General features: G+C 33.3%; 1 protein-coding gene across 1 annotated transcript; it reads left to right on the top strand.

Annotated features, from left to right (window-relative positions):
* Nucleotides 1-214: 214 nt before the first annotated feature.
* Nucleotides 215-22340, top strand: LOC126810071 (E3 ubiquitin-protein ligase RNF19A). Its single transcript, XM_050535030.2, has 10 exons — nucleotides 215-363; nucleotides 6294-6842; nucleotides 9614-9804; nucleotides 12300-12441; nucleotides 13109-13271; nucleotides 13930-14038; nucleotides 14477-14638; nucleotides 15626-15869; nucleotides 16474-16635; nucleotides 17762-22340. Exons 2-10 carry the CDS (start codon nucleotides 6301-6303, stop codon nucleotides 18348-18350), a joined length of 2304 nt encoding a protein of 767 aa, XP_050390987.1. The 5' UTR covers nucleotides 215-363; nucleotides 6294-6300; the 3' UTR covers nucleotides 18351-22340.
* Nucleotides 22341-22552: the final 212 nt, after the last annotated feature.

The following is a 22552-nucleotide window of genomic DNA, read 5'->3' as shown; positions in this document are numbered from 1 at the left end:
TCAATATTATTGAATTTACATTCTACCAATTTATATTTTTTTAATTTGCAATAAGCGTTGTTATCTTTCAAGTTTGAATCTCCTCGTGAAAAACTGCAAAAAAATTATAGGAAAGCAGATCAGAAGACCGAATAATCTGGATGAAAACATATTTCTACTTTTGCTAGTGTGTTAATCGAGACTAATGTAAAAGCCAGTCACAACTTCCGCCTTGCCCCTGTCGGCCATTAAAATTCTGATAAGAAAATGTCACTGTCATTATGTTGAAATAGGTGTATTTGTCCTGGAATAAGGTGAAAATAATGTCGCTGCGAAAAAGTTAAAATATATATTTATATTTATAAAGCATTCCTTGGTCAAAAGGTGAGTATTTTACTGTTCTATTTTTTTCTGTGAAAAGTCGGTAAAGGACTGTTTTGATTTTTTGTTTCGTATTATTTTCCTTGAAGTCTAGGCCTAGCCTAAATTGTTTTGATGTTGTAACCGTGGGCGTTTTGTGATTGCGTAACATACAAATAATACAAATTCAATAACCTCGAATAACAAAGATAAATTGATCCCTGTTTATTAGATTGGGATCCATTCAACATTTGAAATTACACAGACGGAAGAATACTGATTTTTTTCATGATGATGTGTAGGCCTAATTAGCATTTTTACTAATTTTTAGCCATTTATTTTTAATTAGCACTTTCTTCACAGGAATTTGTATTTGGCTTCTTATGTTTTTTCAGTTGTTAATAGGCCTAGTTACATTTCATATTATCAATATATATGTAAACTAGTTAGAAAAAATAACACTTTGACAACTGCCGTTTGACTGTCGATCAGGGTTCCATCATGACCACTCGGTCTCGGACCAAGTCCAAAGACCACTTGGACCAATTGATAGACCACTCGGACCAATTGATAGACCACTCGGACCAAACAAAAAGACTACTCGGGCCAAACCAAAAGACCAACTGATAGACCACTCGAACCAAACAAAAAGACTACTCGGGCCAAACAAAAAGACCACTCGGACCAAATACAGAAAGGCACATCGGTTTTGATGCAAGGCCTATGTAGGTAGGCTATTAGAAGACTACATATGGAATTTACTCTGGTTGTCGGCCTAATTACACAATAACCTTTATACCTGTTTGCAAAACAATGATTTAGCTCACCCACTTGTTTATCAAATTTCCGAAATGCCATCATGTCTTCATTAGCCCTGTCGGTGCAAACAAGTAGGACGTTAAACCCCACTTCATTTCATTTCCAAAATGATCATGTAGTGCACAATGCATAGCGAAAACCCTAATTTGATACAGAGGATGGGTGGCCAAATTGTTAAATGTGTGCGTAGATCACAAGGCGTGTCATTGAGTCAGGTGGTTTAGTTTTGACGGGTGCCAGTAAAGTCATCTACAAGGCATTGGTGATGTCGTCCACAAGGCATTGGTGATGTCATCCACAAGGCATTGGTGATGTCGTCCACAGGGCATTGGTGATGTCGTCCGCAACTAATAATTGGTGACGTCGTCCACAACTACATGTAATACTTGACTTGTACTCAACTTATTTGATTAGTATTAACTAACGATGTTTTTAAATAAAGTATTTTCGTTTTGTTTGTTAATTGCCGTTATGTATTGGACGTTAAATTTGTAATATAATCAAACACTATGAAAACCAGGGCGGATGATATGTCATACAGTGTGCTATGACGGAAATTTTGCTTGGGCGGCAGGGCTCTCGTTAATTTTTCACAGTTGATTACAGCACTGCTAATCAAAAAGTCCAATTTTGCCAAATTTGATTAGCAAATTTAAAAATTGATTAGCAGTTTTTCAGTTTCAACATAAAACACTGAAATAACAAGATATTACTTTAATTCATAAAAAATGATTAGATTTCATTCTTCAATTTTTTTAGCACAGGAACATGTAGACTTTTGGTTAGGTCTTAAGTCTGAAGCCAATTCTTGGCAGTGGCTTTTTATTGTGTATTACTATTTTTGTTCAATTGGACACACCTCGAGGAGCTAGACACACGCGATATAAACAATATTTTACGTGAATTCTTACTTTGATTTATCATTTTATAAAACGTTAAGATATATTTATTTTTTTATATTTTATTTACAATATGTGGGGGATACACTGGATTTATTTCTTTCAAAATGAATACGGATATAATTACTTGAAATTGACATGTCTCGCAATGTGAGTTGTACTACATGATTCCGTATTTCCGGTTTAATAGTCCCTATTCATAGGGTTATGTCCCTGTATTATATAGCATAATGAATTGTGTCTGGGTAGTTCAAGAAGAAAATGTCACACAGAGAATTCAGTTTTGTTTATAAAATTTTATTTGACATTTTATACACGTTGAAAGTGTTGAGAAAGCCTTCTTGTCTTCAAAAAGTGAATAATCTTTCTTTCAATATCCAAAATGACAGGCACATTAATGATTCGCAGTTGCTGTGACTCAAAAATGTTAGATTCTAATTTTTGATTACCAACGAACAAAATATGTATCACAAATTGCGCTGCGATACTGGTTGTCGGCACTATGGACTATTCTTACATCGAATTCTAACTGTCAAGGATCTCACGCCAGTGTGTCCACAGGACCTTGGTTTTTGATACCATCCGAATGACTAGACAGATATCCTTGTCAGGTCTTCCATCCTACACCACTGACAAAGGAAACCACGTTAGAAAATACTGATGAACTTTCTCGGCCGATGAAGGGATAGAACACGCGACCTCCAAGCTAGCGAGTCACTTAGTAAACTGTGCCGTGTATTCCTTGATTATAATGTTTAGTTACTGACAGTATTAAGAACTACATGTAACTCTGAGCATTGTTTGGGAGGTTACTGAGGTAACCTGTTGAATTTTCATGTAAAGACAAATGCATATTGCTACAAGAATTTTCATGTAAAGACAAAGGCATATTGCTACAAATTGGACTGGACGTTTTACCCAATACCAAAAAATAATTGTACAACCCCATATATCTTATACATTGTACTTCCAATACTTTACAATCTGATTAAACTACAGATCCAAATTTCTTTCTTTTTTTTTAATTTAAATACTTCATATTGATCTGAATAATCTGTGAAGGAAGGAACGTCATTGGTCATGTACATGTAATTGAATACAAATAAAATCAAATGAAACTGAAAAAAAAGGAAACAAAATAGGATAGAACTTTGTTTTAATCATATTGCTTATCTAACACACATCCCAATGCTATCAGAGTTCAAGTTGTTGTTTGCTTAAACTTTAAACATATTGTATTACGGTAATTTAAGGTAAAGGATTATACGATTGTTACGCAAACTAACAAATACACAGAAAAGATTTCTCTAAAACAGTATTGTTCAAAATCTGTTTTACTTGTACATATTGTATAATAATAACCTATCAAAACATATGGTGGATTATTGATCTTGATTAATCTTTCTACTTCATGATGATCCTTGATTAATCTGTCTTATTCAAGACCTTGTTTAATCTCTCTATTTCCATAATTGCTATGATATTTATGGTAAAATAAGTCGGGTAGGCTTACTCTAATCTTATTAGTCTTGTTATTATGTATCTGTTACCGGGAATGCTTATTTGTATGTAAATTTTCTAGAAAACTTGATGTTACTATGCTGTTCAATTGGAGCCACAGTGGCTTAGTGAATATGGCTTAGACTCATTTAACCAGGAGAATCAGTGTTTGTCAGGATTTTCCAGTCTGGTTTCCCTATTTCAATGTCCCTCATAGCTCATACTAGAATAAAGTTTTGGCATGTATCCGGCCTGGTTAGTTCGCTTGGTGCAGAAAAGTAGTGTAGGCTGTAAACCCATTTCATTTCAATTCGTCTTAATCTTTTTTATCCGAATAAGTTATATTCTGAATAAATTGAAATTTTCAGGAAAAGGCTAATAAGTAAACAGAGCATTGTTGATACATGTACATCAATGTTTATGTTTCATGCTCATGTGATATATATGTATATAAGCTTACACAAGGAAGTATTTTAACAGATTTAAATCCTTCTATCATCTTGTTTGTATTATGGGCATGGACAAAAATATTCATGAATCTTACTGATATTCACATTTACGTGTATGTTATAATACCTTACACTGTACATACATTGTATACATGTACTCTTGTATGAATTCAAATCCTACAGGTACATGTATACGTACATGTAGGCCTAGTTCCAGTACCTAGAAAATTCCATCCCTCAAAATTGTTTTTAATGAATTGTTTTGGGATTAGTAAATGTATTTGAAAGAACTACATGTAGACCTGTTTGATGTTGGTGAAAAAAACTTGTTGATATTATGACTGACATACATGCCTGGAAATAACATTTTTAATTGTTCAAAATGTTACTCTCCTTTGAACTAGTACTTGACATTTTGAACTTTGCGTCAGACCAGACGTGTTATAAATTACCATTGGAAATACAGAACAAAATGGAATTCTGTGAAGGTTTTGTCCGTCTGGAGTGACTGGATCTCCCTCCCCCCCCCCCCCCAAAATAAAACCATTTAAAAAAACAATACTTGTTGCGACCACATTTAAAGGGACTATCCCGATTTGAACAGTCTTAAAAATAAAAGTCTAAGTACGTATGAAATTTAAGCTCCAAAATATAGAGGAATGGTGTATTTACCTTGTCTCAAATTTTCTGCTCAAAATATTGAGTCTTTTCTACGTGAATGTCAAAAATGCTTATCCGAACACGTAACCCTTTTAATTTCGGGTCAATTTTTTCCTTGGGTTACTTGATAATCGATTCCCGTTCTTTTAGAGGTATATACAGTAAATGACCCATGTGCTGTACTTGATAACGAAAGGTAAATTTCACCTACACATTAGTTTTATAAAATAAAAGTCTGGTTTTATCCAGATACAGCATAACACAAAATTAAGCAGTTTTATTCTCCAAAAAATTATCGGGATTGGCCCTTTAATGTGGGAAATAGGAAACACTTAAATGGAAATTAAATAAATAGGGCTACCATTAGTAACAGTTTAAGAAACAGGATGTTATTTTATAATTGTGAATCTAAACATATGTAACAGGATCTTAAAAATTTACATACGTACATGTGCATGTATACATATTGGTTACATTTCACAAGGATAACAAGGTGAGGTACTACTCCTATTGTAAATGTACAGTACAGAGAATAATCTACCAGATTTTTCAAGCCCTGTCAACGTTTCTTGTCAAGGATACATGTATGTCGGCAGCCTTATAAAGTTTTTTTTTTTGGATGTAACCCCAAAATAATCTAGTGCTTTGTACAATTTGTTTAAAATCAGATATTTCTCAATTTCATTTGTATTATAGATGTATTTTACCAGAATCAATGTTACTTAACATCTGACAATGAACCAGCCAATGTAACCCACAACTTTTCCATTCACACCATGACATTGTCCACTGATCTGTCTAGACAGCAGTTGTTAGATCTTACATGTAGTGTAGAAAATTAGAACCATCTTCACAGAACCATATAAATTTAACTAGTTTCTACTCTTAAATACTTAAATAAGATTTTTTCAAAATTGGAATTTTAAGAAGAACCACGAGAGATGTGCTGCCACCTGGGTAAATACCCACTTCTCGGTCTGTGCATCAATATGTCTAGTCTCATAATAGCTTGCAGTAATATGTACGTACTTGTGTTGATGATTTTATGAGAGTTTACTATTTGCAAAATATTTTGATAGCCTTTTGAAAAAAACAAAACCAAACTGGAAATGGGCGATCTTAATTACTTGTATATACATGTATACTTGTATACTTGTATTAATGATGATAGTGATTATTATAGTACATGTATTCATCACTGACCAAGTTACAAATGTACTGTGTATACTGTGGACAATTTCTATTGAGTCATAGATTGATGAACAATGCATCATACTTCAGTATCATGTGAAAGATGTAAATATCAGACTTAGCAAAGGGTTTATATTTTTCCTTGGTCGGTAAAGAACAAGAATATTTTGTGCATACTACAAAGTTTAAATTATATGTATGGTATTCACAAGCTGTGACAGATATTTACAGCATCATTACCTACATGTACATGTATCTTCTGTGTAAATGTTAGATGTACAATGTACCCAGTTAGAAGAACGGGTTGTGTGTTTGATTTGTGAACACAAATTTTCCAGATCACTTATTTGTGTTATATTCATAGGTGATGGAATTGCTTTAATATTTATCTCTATAAACTCTGACTGATTGTACATGTATTTTGTATCTATTTCAGTATTACAATGAAGAAGGACAGTGAAGTAGTTTCTACATCGTCTGGACAATCTCGCAATTCGGATTATAAAAAAGGCTCGTCATTTTCCTTGAGGAGGATTTTCAGTGGACAGAAAAAGCGCTCAAAATCACACAGCAGTTTGGACTCGGACTCGGCTCGTTCGGAAACAAGTTTAAATGTTTCTAACGAGAGTTCAGCGGGCTTGTCCCAAGCATCTGGCTTCCAAAGCACATGTTATGCCCAAAAAAGGAAAGACAATATGATAGAATGTCCTGTATGTCTGACAGATCAACCAACTGAAAATTTTCAAGTTGTGATGACATGTCATCATCGTACATGTCGAGACTGTTTACGTCAATATCTACAGATAGAAATCACAGAGAGTCGAGTTAATATCGCTTGTCCTGAATGTAGCGAAAAGTTTCACCCAAATGATATTCGGCTCATTCTACAAGACGAAGGCCTAATGGTAAAGTATGAAGATTTCATGTTACGTCGTATATTAGCCATGGACCCAGATACTAGATGGTGTCCAGCTCCAGACTGTGGGTAAGTTACTTCTCAGAAGCCTTATTTATTAAACTATTGAAGATTATTAAACTTTATTGGCTGACAATTTTGTTACAGTCACTTTTAAGAAATTTATGTTTTTGTGAATAAGAGGTCAGGTTGTATTTGCAGAACTTCTAATATTGATTCCATATTTAAATAGTTTGGTCTTTCTTGTACCAGACATAAAAATGTGATTTGAAATTTCATGGAGAACTCTTTCTACCCTTGTACTGAGTTTACTTTCTCTAAAAGTCAAATGTAAATAAGGAAATAACTTAAGACAAATATTACTTTTAACAGCTCAACTGTGAATAACTAATGATGATGAATATATAATGTACCAAGTTTTGTTTTCAATGGTCTCTTTATTATCAATTAGTGACGCAAACCTTGACATGACATAATATGACACTCTTTTTATGCGCCCACATGGAAATGTGGTCGGCGTATATTGCCGTCGTCCCTGTCAGTCGTCCACACTTTCTTGTGAACACTCTACAGACTACATTTATCATTTGATTGCTTTGAAATTGATATATGTTGTTAACATTACCGAGATGAAGAAGTCTATTTAATTTCAATAATTTCCGTTAATTTCTTCTGAAGTTGTGACCTTTGTTTCACTTTATTGCACCCTGTGAATGCTCTAACTACAAAAGTTATCATCCGATCTGTATGAAATTTATGTGCATCATTAGGTAAATGAAGAAACCTTTTGAATTTCAGAAATTTCTGATAATTACAGAGATGTGGCCATTGTTTCACTTTGTTGAACCATGTGAACATTCGAACGACAAAACTTGTCATCTAATCTGTATAAAATTTATATGCATCATTTAAATTAGTGAAACGAAGAAGGCTTTTGAATTTCAGAAATTTCTGTTGAAATTATCTAGAGTTATATGACCCTTGTTTCATATTGTTGAACTATGTGAATGCTCTAACCACAAAAGTTATCATCCGATCTGTATGAAATTTATTAAATATATGCATCATTTAAATTAGTGAAACGAAGAATCCCATTGAATTTCTGTCAATTAATTCTAGAGTTATAGTTATGGCCCTTGTTTTACTTTGTTGAACCTTGTGAAAGCTCTAACAACAAAAGTTATCATCTGAACTGAATGAGGTTTATACATGTTTCATTATTTAAATTAGTAAGACAAAAGATCCTGTCAAATTTTAACAATTTCTGTAAATTACTTCCAGAGTTAAGCCCTTGTTTCAGTTTGTTGAACCTTTGAGCCCTCAAACGACATAATTTATACTATGATCTGTATGAAATGGTCTTGTAAATGTCCCCCCACCCCATTACCTTTCAGATGAATAAATATGCAACAAACCTTATCAACCACTCGGATGATTTAGCTGCTGTGGGTGTATGTGTTGTATTGCCTGGCAACCTATCTTTGTGACTGACATGACCTACATGTACTTGTTCCTTTACATATACATGTACATGTATATATGTACATGTACATTGTAGACCGTATAATATAGAAAGAATTCATATCACTAAAATCATGGCAACATGTACTTGAGTGTTCATACAGTACCAAGTTCAGCATTAATAATAACCAAAATAAAGTAGTGACATAAATTTGACATATTACCATATCTGATTCAGAAGTGATGAATACATTTATGTTCAAAATATGGTTATTACTAAGCTTTTATCAAGCTACATGTACATAACAATACAGATGTGTGACTAGGGCAAATATTGTACGTAGAAATCTTAACACTTGCTGTTTCACTATTTAAATGTTTAAATACTTTTTTATGCTGTAACTTACATGTAGTTATTTTCTTTGGCAAACATCTATACAAAAATTATTGATTTTTACTGAAATCAAAGAATAATTTATACAAAGGTATGTGATAAAAAAAACACTAAAAATTCACTTAAAATTTATTACAAATAAATCAATGATACAACTAAGTAAATGAGATTTGTTATAAATTTTCAAGTACTCCTCATCTTCATGTAACTTCTAGATGATTTTCATGTTAATTTGGTGTAACTTTTTATACGCCCACATTTTCATGTGGATGGTGGATGTATATTGTCATCATCCCTGCTCAACCACAATTTGTTTGTGGACACTGTACAGATACATGTCTATGGTAGCCTATTGTTATCATTCAGGAATTTAACAAAATGTCTTTAAAAACCTAAATAAATGAAATGAAAATGAAAACCAAAGCAAAAGTAAAAATAAAAACAAAGTAAAAATAAAAGCAAAAGTAAAAGTTAAATCAAAAGTAAAAGTTAAATCAAAAGTAAAAGTTAAATCAAAAGTAAAACCAAAATGTAAATTAAAATCGAAACACAAATAAAAAATAAAATAATTTTTATACACCCACATGTGGTCGTTTGCCACAGCCCCCACCGTATGTCCGTCGGTTCGTCGTCCACAATTGCTTGTGAACTATCTACAGACTACATTTATCATCTGATTGTTTTGAAATTGATATTATGTTGTTTACATCAATGAGACGAAGAAGCCTATTTAATTTTAATGATTTCTGTTACATGAGAAATGCTGTTGTCTTGGCAAAATTCTCCTGCTCACATTGCATAAAACATACTGTAGAAATAGAATTTACAGGTACTACATTATGGTTCATGTATACCATATTTAGTATAAAATAAATGACCCAAGTATTGTGTCGACAAGATTTCTAACTTCTAATACTTTGCTTCAGCCCAGAAGTAATGTAACTTGATATTGTATATGGTGTATAATTTGTTGTATATTTTTCAGGTATGCTGTAATAGCAGCAGGATGTGCTGGATGTCCAAAATTAAAATGTGAAAGAATTGGCTGTGATACATTTTTCTGTTATCATTGTAAGCAATACTGGCACCCTAATAAAACTTGTGATGCTGCCAGGGCTGAAAGATCCCCTAATTTACGATCTGGGTCTATTTATAGTCATGAAAACGGCTCACAGAGTAAGTTTACTTTTCTAGTTAAGTTTCTAATAGAAATTAGATTACATACAATTATTCTGGCTGCATTTTGATCTAAACCATCTTTCCATTAAGAAATTGTTTATATAGCAAATCCTAACATTTATATTGAAAGTACATGTATTTCAAATTGGCTGCCTTCAACTTCAAGACATTGAACAACGCTTTATTTCATTTATATATAAAGTTTGTTAAATTGAAAAAGGAACAAAGAAAGATCTTATTAGCTTATTTAGGCATACAGGTGCATGTCATGATCAATTTGTTTACATAAAGGCCACTATTTTAGTCTTGTTTAGTTTCATTTTCCACACACCCCTGCTTTAGTATGACCCTGAAAATTACAGTTAAGTTAATGACAGGCCTCGAAATGTTTAAAAAAAGCTAGCTTTTCTTCATACATGTACCTATCGCTTCAGTAAATAACCTGTCACTCTCAATTATCAAAAAAAAAAACACGTGTCACACATATCCACACATGATATGATACATGTAGGTACACACACTCTTAAATTGTTTACATGTAGGTCTTGACATACATTGCTCCATAAAAATATTGTAATATGAAACCTTTTCATTTCTTCGGCATCAGAATGCCTAATAGTTCTTGAAAGTCGGCAAATCTACTTTGGCTCAACTCGACAAAGATTCGTGCAATTCTATCATCCGTATCCACATGAATTCCGCCAAGTATCATGGTACCACAACTTGTGTACTAAATCTAATACTTCGCCATTGAGGTGCAGAATTCAGATTTTAAAACATCCGTAATAAATTGAATATCAAAATACGAATCCCACCTGTGCATGACACCGTATTTACATGTACTGTGTGCGAAGGACAGTTAACGCCCCCTGGAATTCCTTTCTCACATATCCTGTCAATATTTACGCTACAAATTACATTTATATGAAATATTTTTCCGACCTTATTATTTGATTTTGTCAAATTGTCTTATAAATTATTCATAGCCTATATTTATGGAAATTGTTTTAAACTTTTTAAATGATTAGATTCTAAATACACCAGGCAACGTGCCATGTGCATTTCCAATCCAGCCACCACTACACAATGTACATGTATATTTACTGTGGTGTCGTTGCGGTAGAATTATTTAAGATGACTTGGGGTGCATTTTAATTTATGTAGATATAATACTTCATAATATGTTATAAACTAGTGTCAAGCAGATGAAAACATTCGTAGATGGTGTGAAATTCATTGTTTACTTCCATTCCAAACTGTGAGAGTAACTGTAGCCTGCGAAATGTAAACAGTGCAAATGACGATTTTTCACGGTATTCGTGCTTAATTCTTGCATTTAGAAACGAATAATTAAATGTATGTGACATGGACGTGATTATTGTGGTCTTAAGTCAATTTACTGAAGATCAAGTAAAATTTAGTCCACCTGGTCCTGTTGTTTTACTTGCTACCTGTCAGACGAAAAAATCGCAGGTCAGCGACAAGTAGACAGGTGAACATTTCGAGCCATGTAATGAAATTGATCAATTAGATGGTGTGCTCTGAATGCTGACACCAAATGAAATATGTCAGTTGTGAATGAAGGTACATGTACAACATCAACAATAAAATGAAACAAAATTGATAATGGATGAATTGATAAAATAAATGTTAATAATAGTTTCTCAAATATAAAAATAATGCAAAGATTACACAAAACTATAAGTTGTTTTGATAAAGTTTGAGGGCAGCATGGCTGAAATAGAAATGACCAAGTTCTCTCTCTCTCTCTCTCTCTCTCTCTCTCTCTGTCTGTGCGTGCCTGAAGTATAGGTACATGTAATATACAGTATAGGTCTAATGTATTTGGGCGTGGGGGGATTCCTACCAACAGTATATGTAGAGTGAAGCTACTGTTTAAACATATACAAACTTGTGTTTCATAAAACATGTAGGCTTACATGTTGCTACAAACATAAAATAAAATTTATCTTTTATATTTACACAGCCAGATATGACTGATTTCCCTTGTAAACAAAAACAGTTAAGAGAACTATCTTATCTTTTTTCTGGAGGAGCATACATGTAAAATATAAATTTACAAGAAAATCATATCTATTTTACTATACTAAACTGGAAGAGCTTAAAAAATTCAGTGCTGCATGCCAAATAAACCTGTTGTGACTGTACTGTAGTGACATTTGCCATTGAAAAACTCCATGGCTTGGGATAAAAAATGTATAAAAAATTGGAATTCTTCAGTACTGGTTTGTGATTTATTCTCTTTTAATAATCTACTTGATGGTTTCTGGATTTAAATAAGTCTATATCTAATATATAGGGACAAAATATATAACTTAATTGATGGACTAAGACTTCCTGGCGAAAAAATAAGAATGGGGACTGAAAACCAAATTTTAAAATATACATGTAAAGGGACTGTGATGTTTGATAGATTTTCTGACTGCTGTATTTATGTTTGTAAATTGTATTGTTTTTTTTTGTACCAACAGATGATATAAAACCTTGTCCTAGATGTAGCGCATTTATTGTCAAGATGAACGATGGTTCCTGTAATCACATGACTTGTGCTGTCTGTGGTGCCGAATTCTGTTGGCTATGTATGAAAGAAATTTCAGATCTTCATTATTTAAGGTAATAACCTACATGTAATACAAACTATTCTAGATTAGCTCATCTGCTTCACTTGGCCTACAGGATTTTAGTCCAAAAATCTCTCAGTAAGAAACAGTTATTGTATTCATGAAATTGAATCCTGTGTTAGACTGGATAACCTGCTCTAATACGTCAGACTCGCCCTACGTCACTCCAGAATAGTGCAGTGACGTAGGAACCAGCTTGACGTCATTTAGAGCAGGTTGTCTAGCCTAATCCTGTGTAAGCTTATCCAGTTCCATTACTAAATGTCATTGAAAGTTTTTATTTTAGGTTTGTACATCAATAATTTTCACTATTATCTGTCACATCTACAAACATAGACGCTTTCCTTGTTTTCCCTTTTGTCATGTCATTGATTGTAGATTTTATTGATTTATTTTCGATTGAAAAGACAAACTTTTCTTAGGATATTTAATTGGTATTATTTACATGTGGATGTTACCTGTATTAAAATGTGTCTGTAACATTCTCAGTCTGGTTGTTGATATTTTTAATGCATGTGACACACAATTACAAATTTTAGATGCTAGTTTGTCAGGTACAATTTACATAATTAATTCCAGGCCTCATAGTGCATGCTTTGTGACAAGGTATAAGCATAATGGACAAAATGAAAAATTTACTTATTTGTTGTACATTTCAGTCCATCTGGTTGTACGTTTTGGGGTAAGAAGCCATGGAGTAGAAAGAAGAAGATATTATGGCAGTTAGGTACATTAGTTGGAGCTCCTGTAGGTATATCATTAGTAGCAGGTATAGCTGTACCTGCTATGATTATAGGTATACCTGTATGGGTTGGTAGAAAGGTGAGTCAACCCTTATATTATAAGTTTCTAGGGGTGGGGGCATGATTTCAAGGGGGTGGGCAACAAATTTCTATGGGTGACAGCCATTATTTCTTTATGGCATTGATCGACCATGAGTGCCACAATCTCCATCGTTTTGTACATTGAATGTCTTATGAATTGAAGGAATCACTCTCTTTATTTACCAAAATGGCTCACTTTGTCTCAACTCGAAAATTAAGGAGAAGCTTTATGAAGTCTCGATGGAGTAGAATATTTTATCACACACCATACCACTGAAAATCATGCCCAATACTTTCCATCTTTTTGGCTTTATGTACATGTATGTTGAATATTCTCTGTTGAATAAAAAGAGTCCCCGTCCTTATTTACTAAACCCCTCAGAGGTTTTTTCCAGCCAGATATAGAAAAGTATGACTTTTTATTATCTGCCGTAGGTGACACAGCCCCCACCCACTAATAAATAAAAAAGGGAGACAACTTTTAGCTCTGTAGGGACTGTAGTTGATTTACACTGTGCTACAGTTCTAATATCCTTCCAACATTGACAGTATATTCGGAAGGTATTGAGTTCTATTGATTATAATTCTTATTAGTTAAGTTGACCCCAAAAAATTTTTGCTAAAAAAAATTACATTTTATGGGCTTTTTTTTTCAGATTCATTCTCGCTATGTTTTGGATTCTAAACATAAACGGCGATTGGCGGTAACAGGAGGTGTGACAGCTTCTATTTTAGTTTCGCCAATTATAGCTGGCTTAGCCGTCGGTAAGTACTGTTTTCATTTGTAACTCAGTAAGTTTGTCGTCAGCAAATACTATTTTCATTTTTAACTTGACCGTCAGTAAATTCTAATTAGTAGGAATTCCTTTTAAGATGTCTGAGTAAGAAACATATGCATTCACATTGTAAAATGACTGAATAGAAGATGAAAGGCTTTTGCTTACAGAAAATGTACTGCTGTCAGACATGTGTCCCAGCGTGCAGCTAAAAATAGCTCATTTTCTAGAAATATATTTATCTCGGCTATTTTTTAACCGATTGAGCTCAGAATACAGATTATTTATGTTTTACCAAATGGAAATTTTAGTCTAGCCTGTAATAAGTGTGAGAGAATTTTGTTTGCTATTTGTTGACATTTAACAGAATTTACTTGTTCAGCTGTTCATTTTTAAAGACTTCATTCATACTCAAATTTTATTATAGGTATTGGAGTGCCGATATTGTTAGCGTATGTTTATGGTGTTGTACCAATATCTTTATGTCGCAGTGGTGGATGTGGGGTAACAACATCACAAAAAGGAGGAGTCAGATTTGAGTTTGATGAAAATGACGGCAACGCTGCAAGTACTTACGGGGCTTATGGTGGTAAATATCATATATGGCTTTTCTGGAGTTTACATTTTTTCATTTTGTCCGAATCCAAAATTGGTGTTTTCAAGGAAGTCTTTTTCTGAAACTTGTCATAAATTAAGCCTGAACTCTGCAATAAATTGAGTTATAATATTTAGTCGTAAAGTGTCTAATTTATATAGAATTGATCTCATTAAATGATGATTAAAAATGACCAACTGATATAGAATTGATATCATTAAATGATGATTTAAAGATACATTAATTAAGAGTTGGCAATTCTTGCTATAATAATTCAAAAATAGATGATAAAAAAGAAAATGTTGAAAATTTCATTCAAATGACTTTTTTCTGAATGGAATTGTCACTGTTGGAAGTTCTGACTAGAAATAGGCATCAATTGTGTCTGCACCGTAAATTAGAATGGGCCATCGTTTGATTGACAAGACGATATCTCCACCCACATATTCTCAATTATAAAGTAAAATGCTCAATGGCTATGGTAGCCTCGCTTGGCAGGCCTTTAATCACCAGTTTCCAGTAGTGACATCAGCGACTAATGGTAAACATTAGCGTTGTCCGCCATTTATTGATTTAATTTTAAATGGACGACTGTTTAAATCCAAACTGTATCCAAGCCACCCGTGGGTCTACAGACTTGATTTTGAGCTTGTCGTGTAAATAAAGGTTTAATTAATAATTTCTATAACATCTGAAGCCTAAAAAAAGACTTGCAATAGGCAGATTTAGCTCTTGCATAATGTATGTTTAATGTAGAATGATGATTTAATGATGATTTAAATAATGATTTAACATGACCAATTAATACATAATTGATCTCATTAAATGATGATTTAAAATGACCAATTAACATAGAATTGATCTGATTAAATGATGATTTAAAATGACTAATCAATATAGAATTGATCTGATTAAATGATGATTTAAAATGACTAATTAATATAGAATTGATCTGATTAAATGATGATTGTATATTTGAAGGTGATAATCAGAGTGTTGAGACAGCTCCACATGTAGCAAATCCTAGTATAGCACCAAGTATTGGTGAAGCGTCTGTAGGAATGACAGGAAGTCTTAGTGCAAGTGGAAGTCATTTGGATCGTGTGGGTATGCTTCGTGATGAAAGTGATCGGGATTCATCCAGTAATAGAGCGATAGCTGGTGCTAGTTTAAATGGAAGTTTGTGTGGTTCGGCTTATGCTGCTGTTATTGGTTATCAAAATAAGTAAGTCATTTTCTCAAATCTAATTCAAAATAGAATTTATTTTCATTTTATTTATTTGATGGTCACTCAAGTAACATCTAAAAATCTTTCTAAACTCACTGAAATCTTGTGCTTAGCACAGTTGACATTCTGAAATAAAGATATAATAGACAACAATTCTAACTGTCTACCAACTACGGTTCTTTTTAAAGGAGACCCTGGATATTTCCTAACTGATTGTATGGGAAAAAGCACCTTGATTGTCTGTATTTTGAAACAATAACAGACACATTTACTTGCACTACTCATTAGTATTATTAGAGTTATTTCAACTCTACTATAGTTGTATGTCCAAGTTTAAATTGAGCATTTATATGGGGTACTCGATTGAATGTTTCATTTTCTCAAAGCTGTCAATCAGGTAAACACAAGAATTTCCGGCAAACAAGACATGATAATCTTAGTACTATCTCGACCAATCACCATACCTGATGTCATCCCAATTCTGTCCACACCACATCCATGACAGGTCTCAATTCCATGTCACTCGATTGTAATTTCATTCAATCTGAATCAATCAGCCTGACAATCGAACATCCTGTCTATGTTTTATGTATATTTACAGGTTAGAAGTACAAGCTGATGTATCATCTAATATGTCATCACATAAACGAGCTAGTTTCTCTAGTGAATCAGCTAATATCAGTCTAAGTGAGAAATCTGCTACAGTATCATTCTCTGATGATGTTTCTACTAGAGCTTTAGCTGGTTCTATATCAGCTTATAGGTAATATACATAATGTGTTGCTGTTCCACTTCCCCATTACTCATAATATATGATACTACAATCAGGGCTTTCAATATAAATTTTGCCAGTCAGACTAATTTTGTTTTCCTCGGATTTGCAAGATGTTTTTGTCCAAGAATATAACAATTTTAGCACAATCCTAATTTTGAAATATTTTGAAGTGTTTTCCGACATAAGAACTATAAATTTAACTGTATTTATAGTGTATCCTTATTGTATCCTGTTGATAGTAACAACATTGCTATTAATTTATAAGGGGGGGGGGGGTGGATGGCCGAATGGTTAGCATGTACATGTTTTATCATATGGTCTGTCATTGAGTCAACTGGCGTGGTTTCAATTCCCCTGTTGTACGTTACAAGGAGTAGGGTTGCCTGTCCAACCTCGTGGGTTTTCTCCGGGTCCTCCGGTTTCCTTCCACTGCTAAAGACCCCTACATGCAAGCGAATTATTGAAATAAAATTGTACCATATGTTAGCCCAGAAATGACGTTAAACCCCATTTCTCTCTCTCTCTCGCTCACTATTAATTTAAAATAGTCAACCACATCCAGTCTTTGTATGGAATTAAGACATGGTAATATGTGACACTGGGCATTATTAGAGAATATTGCTACATGTAGTTCTGGAGAATTTCTAAATTAAGATGCATATTGAACAATTAGTATGATTAAAAGCTGATTAATGACAAGAAATAAGTCTGATTTGTGAAGATATATTTCCACTTTAAACCCACTGATCATTTGATCAATTTTGACTGTATTATTGTCAAAGTTGAACCTCTGAAAGGAATATCATTCCAAAAATGGTTCCATTCTAGTCTGTATTTATAAAGATAGGATAACTTGAAAATTTTGCAGCTGATGCCATCCCCATATACAAGACTGCTCTACCTATAAATAATCAATGGATTATCTACCCTTAATATTTTTCGGTTCTGTTTTCTGAACAAGATGTTAAATAGCGTGAATTAAACCATGTTGTTCAAAAAATGCAAATGATCAGCTGCGTTATGTTTGACTCCAGAACTACAAGTTCATCTTTTTGTTTCACATCAAACATCCCACAAATGCTGTCATTTTATTTTGTTCGTTTTTTCATTTTAGGGATAAAGATGGCGTATCATTGTCTTCGCCTCCATTTGAAGTACAGGCAGATGTGGAACCTAATAGGTCAATCCACAGTAAATCATCATACGAACGATCACCGAGTTTACGACGTAGTGTTAGCAACTCCATTGAAGAACTTAAAGAACATTCACACAAATCCAAAAAGTGTACACGATTCATAGATGATGACGATAAAGCGATAGGAATTGTACGAGTTTATTCGAAAAAACACGAACCATCCACTTCCAATCATAGAGAGATTCCATCAGCAAGAGCAGTAACTCTGTTGGAATCTAAAACTAGATCAGTAAGTCATTCCTCTGGAGAGAGCATTACAAGTGAAACAAGTAAATTTTTCGTTCTTCCAGAAGTGGAGACGGACAGACCCACACGGTCGCTTTCCACGAACAATATGACAGAATCATCCGTACTCTTGAAAAGAAATCGTCAAGTTAGTTACAGTTGTTCAGGAGTTTATGAACATGTGACAGACAATTCAAGGAGCTCAGAACGAAAATCTCCACGGCGACACAGTTGTGAGATGGCCTTTAAGCACGGACGAATTTCTCCATCAGAAATGAAATAAGACATGGAATTATTATAAGATATTATATTTTTGTTGTGTTTAAGTATTTTATTTGATATTTCATACAAAAGTTATTAGTTTGATCACTTGGTCTGTCCAAAGAAAGGGCCGAGAGGCTGGTTCACATTTTTGTGTAGCCAACTTCACTGTCAAATATGCATTGCATGTCATTTGTAGGAAATTAATTGAGCAAATTTTAATTACTAGTCCACTGGGATTTTATTAAAATTTTCTAGGAACCAAACCCAAAAGCCTTATTCACCATAGCTATAATCACTTTTAAGCAATTGTGAAGTCAAATCAGCACTACTAATGAGTTATCATTTTAAAAATTGGTATTTTTATTTATAATCAATTTTAAGGGATTTAATTTTCGTGGGCCCCAATGGTTAGTATTAGTGAAATCTGCTGTGGATGTTCATAATTTTTTCACAATAATTTTCTCAAGGGTTATTTCAGAACAACCTTTCCAAAACCTACATCAGTCTACATTTATATGGTCTTACTCATTTAACATTTTTTCTTGGCTTATTTCATAAAACTTAAAAGCAATTAGTTGATGTCACCTTCTAAATGGTCAAATATTTTTTTTCAGGTTTTTCATATATATTACAGTGCTATGAAAATCAATGTAGATGATATGATTTATTTATTTTTGTTAATTGTATAGATAGAACCTCAAAGTAGAGGATAAACAATTAGTATAGCTCAGATTGAGAATGTCCAGGATTTAAAGAGCTATTCCATTTCAAAATATCACCTACTTGTAGACCAATAAGTAATTTCTACCACAGATTCTTTTTTTGTTTGCTCAGCTTTGTCATAAAGTTTGATTTCTTGGGACTTTATATTTAAGCGGACTCCCAGATCCTTATTATTTATCACAACACAAATCTTCCTGTCAGTATATTGGTTACTTTTAGCCATTACTTTAAAGAGAATCGAAGAGTAGTGTTCTTTATTTGTGGTTTCAATTATCCAGCCCATACCTTATCACCAGTGTGGTGATCTGAGCCCATCCATTACCACAAGCATGTGGTTCTCAGGTCTTGTACTTAATTGTATTTCAGTAACATTAATTAACATAGTGAGCTATGGAATTTTAAGTTACAATCAATTTTAAATTTTTTCTCATGATTTATGGCCCCAGGAAAAGATTTGCTTTTCATACCCAGGAATTCAGATACCTCATAATTTTGGACTTCAATTATGAGATAGCCAGACTGGTTATTTCTGTTGTCTAGCATATCATGAAACAATTTGGGAACTCTTATTCTGGAAATTGTTTAAATATATTTTGTTGTAATGTTGTTTTCTTTTCTCGGTGTGTATAATTTTCAGTCTAACTGATGTGATAGTAGTTTATTTCATGTTTTATATAACATCTTGTGGTTGTACATTGATGCTCATACATCATCTTCCAACTTCAAGGGGAAACTCTACTCCCTCATTTGAGCCCTTCCGTTCGATATTTTTGTTTTAACAGCAAATATAGTGTGCCAGACAGTGAAAAACTACAATAAAAAAAAGGGGAAATGTTTAATTAAATGTATTAAGATAAACCGAATAGAATACAACTTCTATACTCACAGGCCCAAAACACTCTTTTCTCAAACATGAATGCAAAAAAAATATGGTATAAATATGGTCCACTCCTATCGGGAGCCATAGTGGCTCAGTGTGTGAGTAAGACTTTGACTTGCTAACCTGGAGGTCCCGTGTTCGATCCCTGCGTTGGCCTAGAAAGTTCATCGGGATTTTCTGACGTAATTCCTTCTTGTAAGTGGTGCAGAGCCTTGCAAGGGACAACGTACAGTTGTTCGGATGGACGAAAAACCAAGGTCCCATGCACCCATTGGCGTGCACATAAGGATCCCTTGTCAGTTGGAATTTGATATAAAATAGGCCGTAGTGCCGCTGTCTGGGCAAAATTTCCCTTATGGCACACTGTATGATATATGCCTGTCTTCATTAACCCAGTCACAGTTAAACCTCATTTCATTTCATTTCCACTCTTATCAAGGGAGGTTATATGACCTGAGGCAGCATATTTTCTGAGAATTACCATCTCATTTTTTGTGCAACCACAAGATATAGGTTTAATTTATATGTATATTATTTTTATATGGCTTCAGTCTTTCATTTGATATATCTGCACCATCGTCAGATATATACACTGTGGTCCTATTTGTGAAGCAGGACCCTTGTTCATACTTAATCAGTGACCTTTGATGTACAACATCTGTGGTTTGTGAGTGAGTATGAAGGATGTGTAGGATATTTAACGATGAAACTGTAAATATATATGTATATTATATATAGTATTGTTTATATGGCGTGGATTACTATAGTATAAAACTAGTTTTAATATACGAGGAATCGCTTGCAATATTTGAACTCTCCCAAACAGTTATAATGCAATTTTCACGTCAACAATACGATTTTTTGCCAACTTTCTGGATGTTAACCGTTGTAACACAAATATATCTTTAAAGAAAAATTATTTAGTTTTTTGTAGGTCTGAGACAGATGAAATATTTTGGGACTACAGGTGGATGTCACTGTGTCTTTCAGTGAAACCTTGGTATATACCACAAGTGTTGCTCTAACACAACGTTAGCTCAGTTTTATAGTGGTTGCCTATGTTAATCTGTCTTGAAACTTCTTCAAGTGACTTTCTTAATGCAGACATTGATAATTAATCTGGACTACCGTCATGTCATTCTCTATTGGTTAAACTGGGTTTAAAGTTCATTATGCAAATATATAAGCTATAAATACCTTTGAAATTCAGAAAATTTGAGATTAAGTTTGTACTAGGCCAACTACTAATTTCTATCTAAGCTCCTTGTTGTAACCTAGGTTTACTCAACAAAGTTAGTGCAATCTGTAAAATTAAAGATCACAAGTTACATTGGTAATGTTGATACATGTTGTTTTGTCACCAATGCAACATAGAATATTCTAATAAGTTTTAGATTTCTGCTTTTATGAAAGTTGCAATCATTAATCTTTCAGGTTTAAAGTACAGAAGTTTTTGCCAAAATAATGCCTCTTGTCAAAGTATTGTAAACAATTGCTGCCAAAAATGTTGATTCATCTTTTGTGACCTCCTATTTAGTGTCATTCTTCATTTATCATTGACTCGTGTTTAAAAGTATATCACACCATATTTTTACCTGCATCAATGATAAAAAGCTATTGTACAACTTGCTCACTGAATGTAAATATAGCCTCCAACAGATACTGCAATAAGGCATCTTTTCATTTCGAAAAATATTTGCATCTATATTGTATTTATTACTAGAAATGAACATTTTTTCATGTCCTATATGTTGTGTTGTCACCAATAAATGTGTTTCAGATATAACATGGCAACACAGACAATCTCTTGACAAGTTTTTATATTGACGGAGGTATAATATATTAAATATTAGCCATATACTAGCACCTGTTGGTTAAACTTTTAGGTTGGTTGGTCATACATCGCTTAGTTTTATATTGAAAGTCATCCTCGATAGAATACTTTATTCAGAATGGTCAAAAACTATGAAGTCACAAATTTTATTCTTCATACAGGAGTTCCCGACAATAAAAAGCCTGTAATAGTGACAATAATAAACACAGAAGTTTCGGCTATTGCTATACTACTATTGATAATAACTTAGTGGTCGATGAGGGACTGAGACCGAATGTTTTATACATCATAAGGTCTATCATTGAGTCAAGTGTCCCCAAAATGACCAACCTTGTGTTAAATGAGCTTAAACCTCTCTCTCTCTGGTTGATGACAAATTTTAAACCCATTGTTAAAGGATGACTCTCTATGTAAAATTTGCAGCTTATGGTATGTACGACTTTACAGTGTATATAATAGTTGTATATAAAATATAATGTATAAAACATGTCATACATTTGTATATTGATATAATTGTATAATCCATACTGAATTCTTTTCTGAGAAAAAATAAAATAATTGAATTGTCCAAATGTTTACTCTTTGTTAAAAGCTTGAAGGATATCCAGGAATTTTTTTTTTCGTGTGTGTGTGTTGGGGGGGTAATCCAAAAAGATTTTGCATACTTAAATGTACCTGTGCTCTCAATTTTTATACGCCCACATTTTCATGTGGTCACAATTTTTATCCGATTTCAATGAAACTTGAAATATAGGTTTATCACCCTAAGATCTCGGTTCCTTTC

This window comes from Patella vulgata, chromosome 1 (genome assembly GCF_932274485.2).
Source record: "Patella vulgata chromosome 1, xgPatVulg1.2, whole genome shotgun sequence".
Lineage (NCBI taxonomy): Eukaryota > Metazoa > Mollusca > Gastropoda > Patellidae > Patella > Patella vulgata.
Note: the sequence above shows the minus strand (reverse complement) of the source record. Positions and strands in the feature narration are given on the sequence as shown.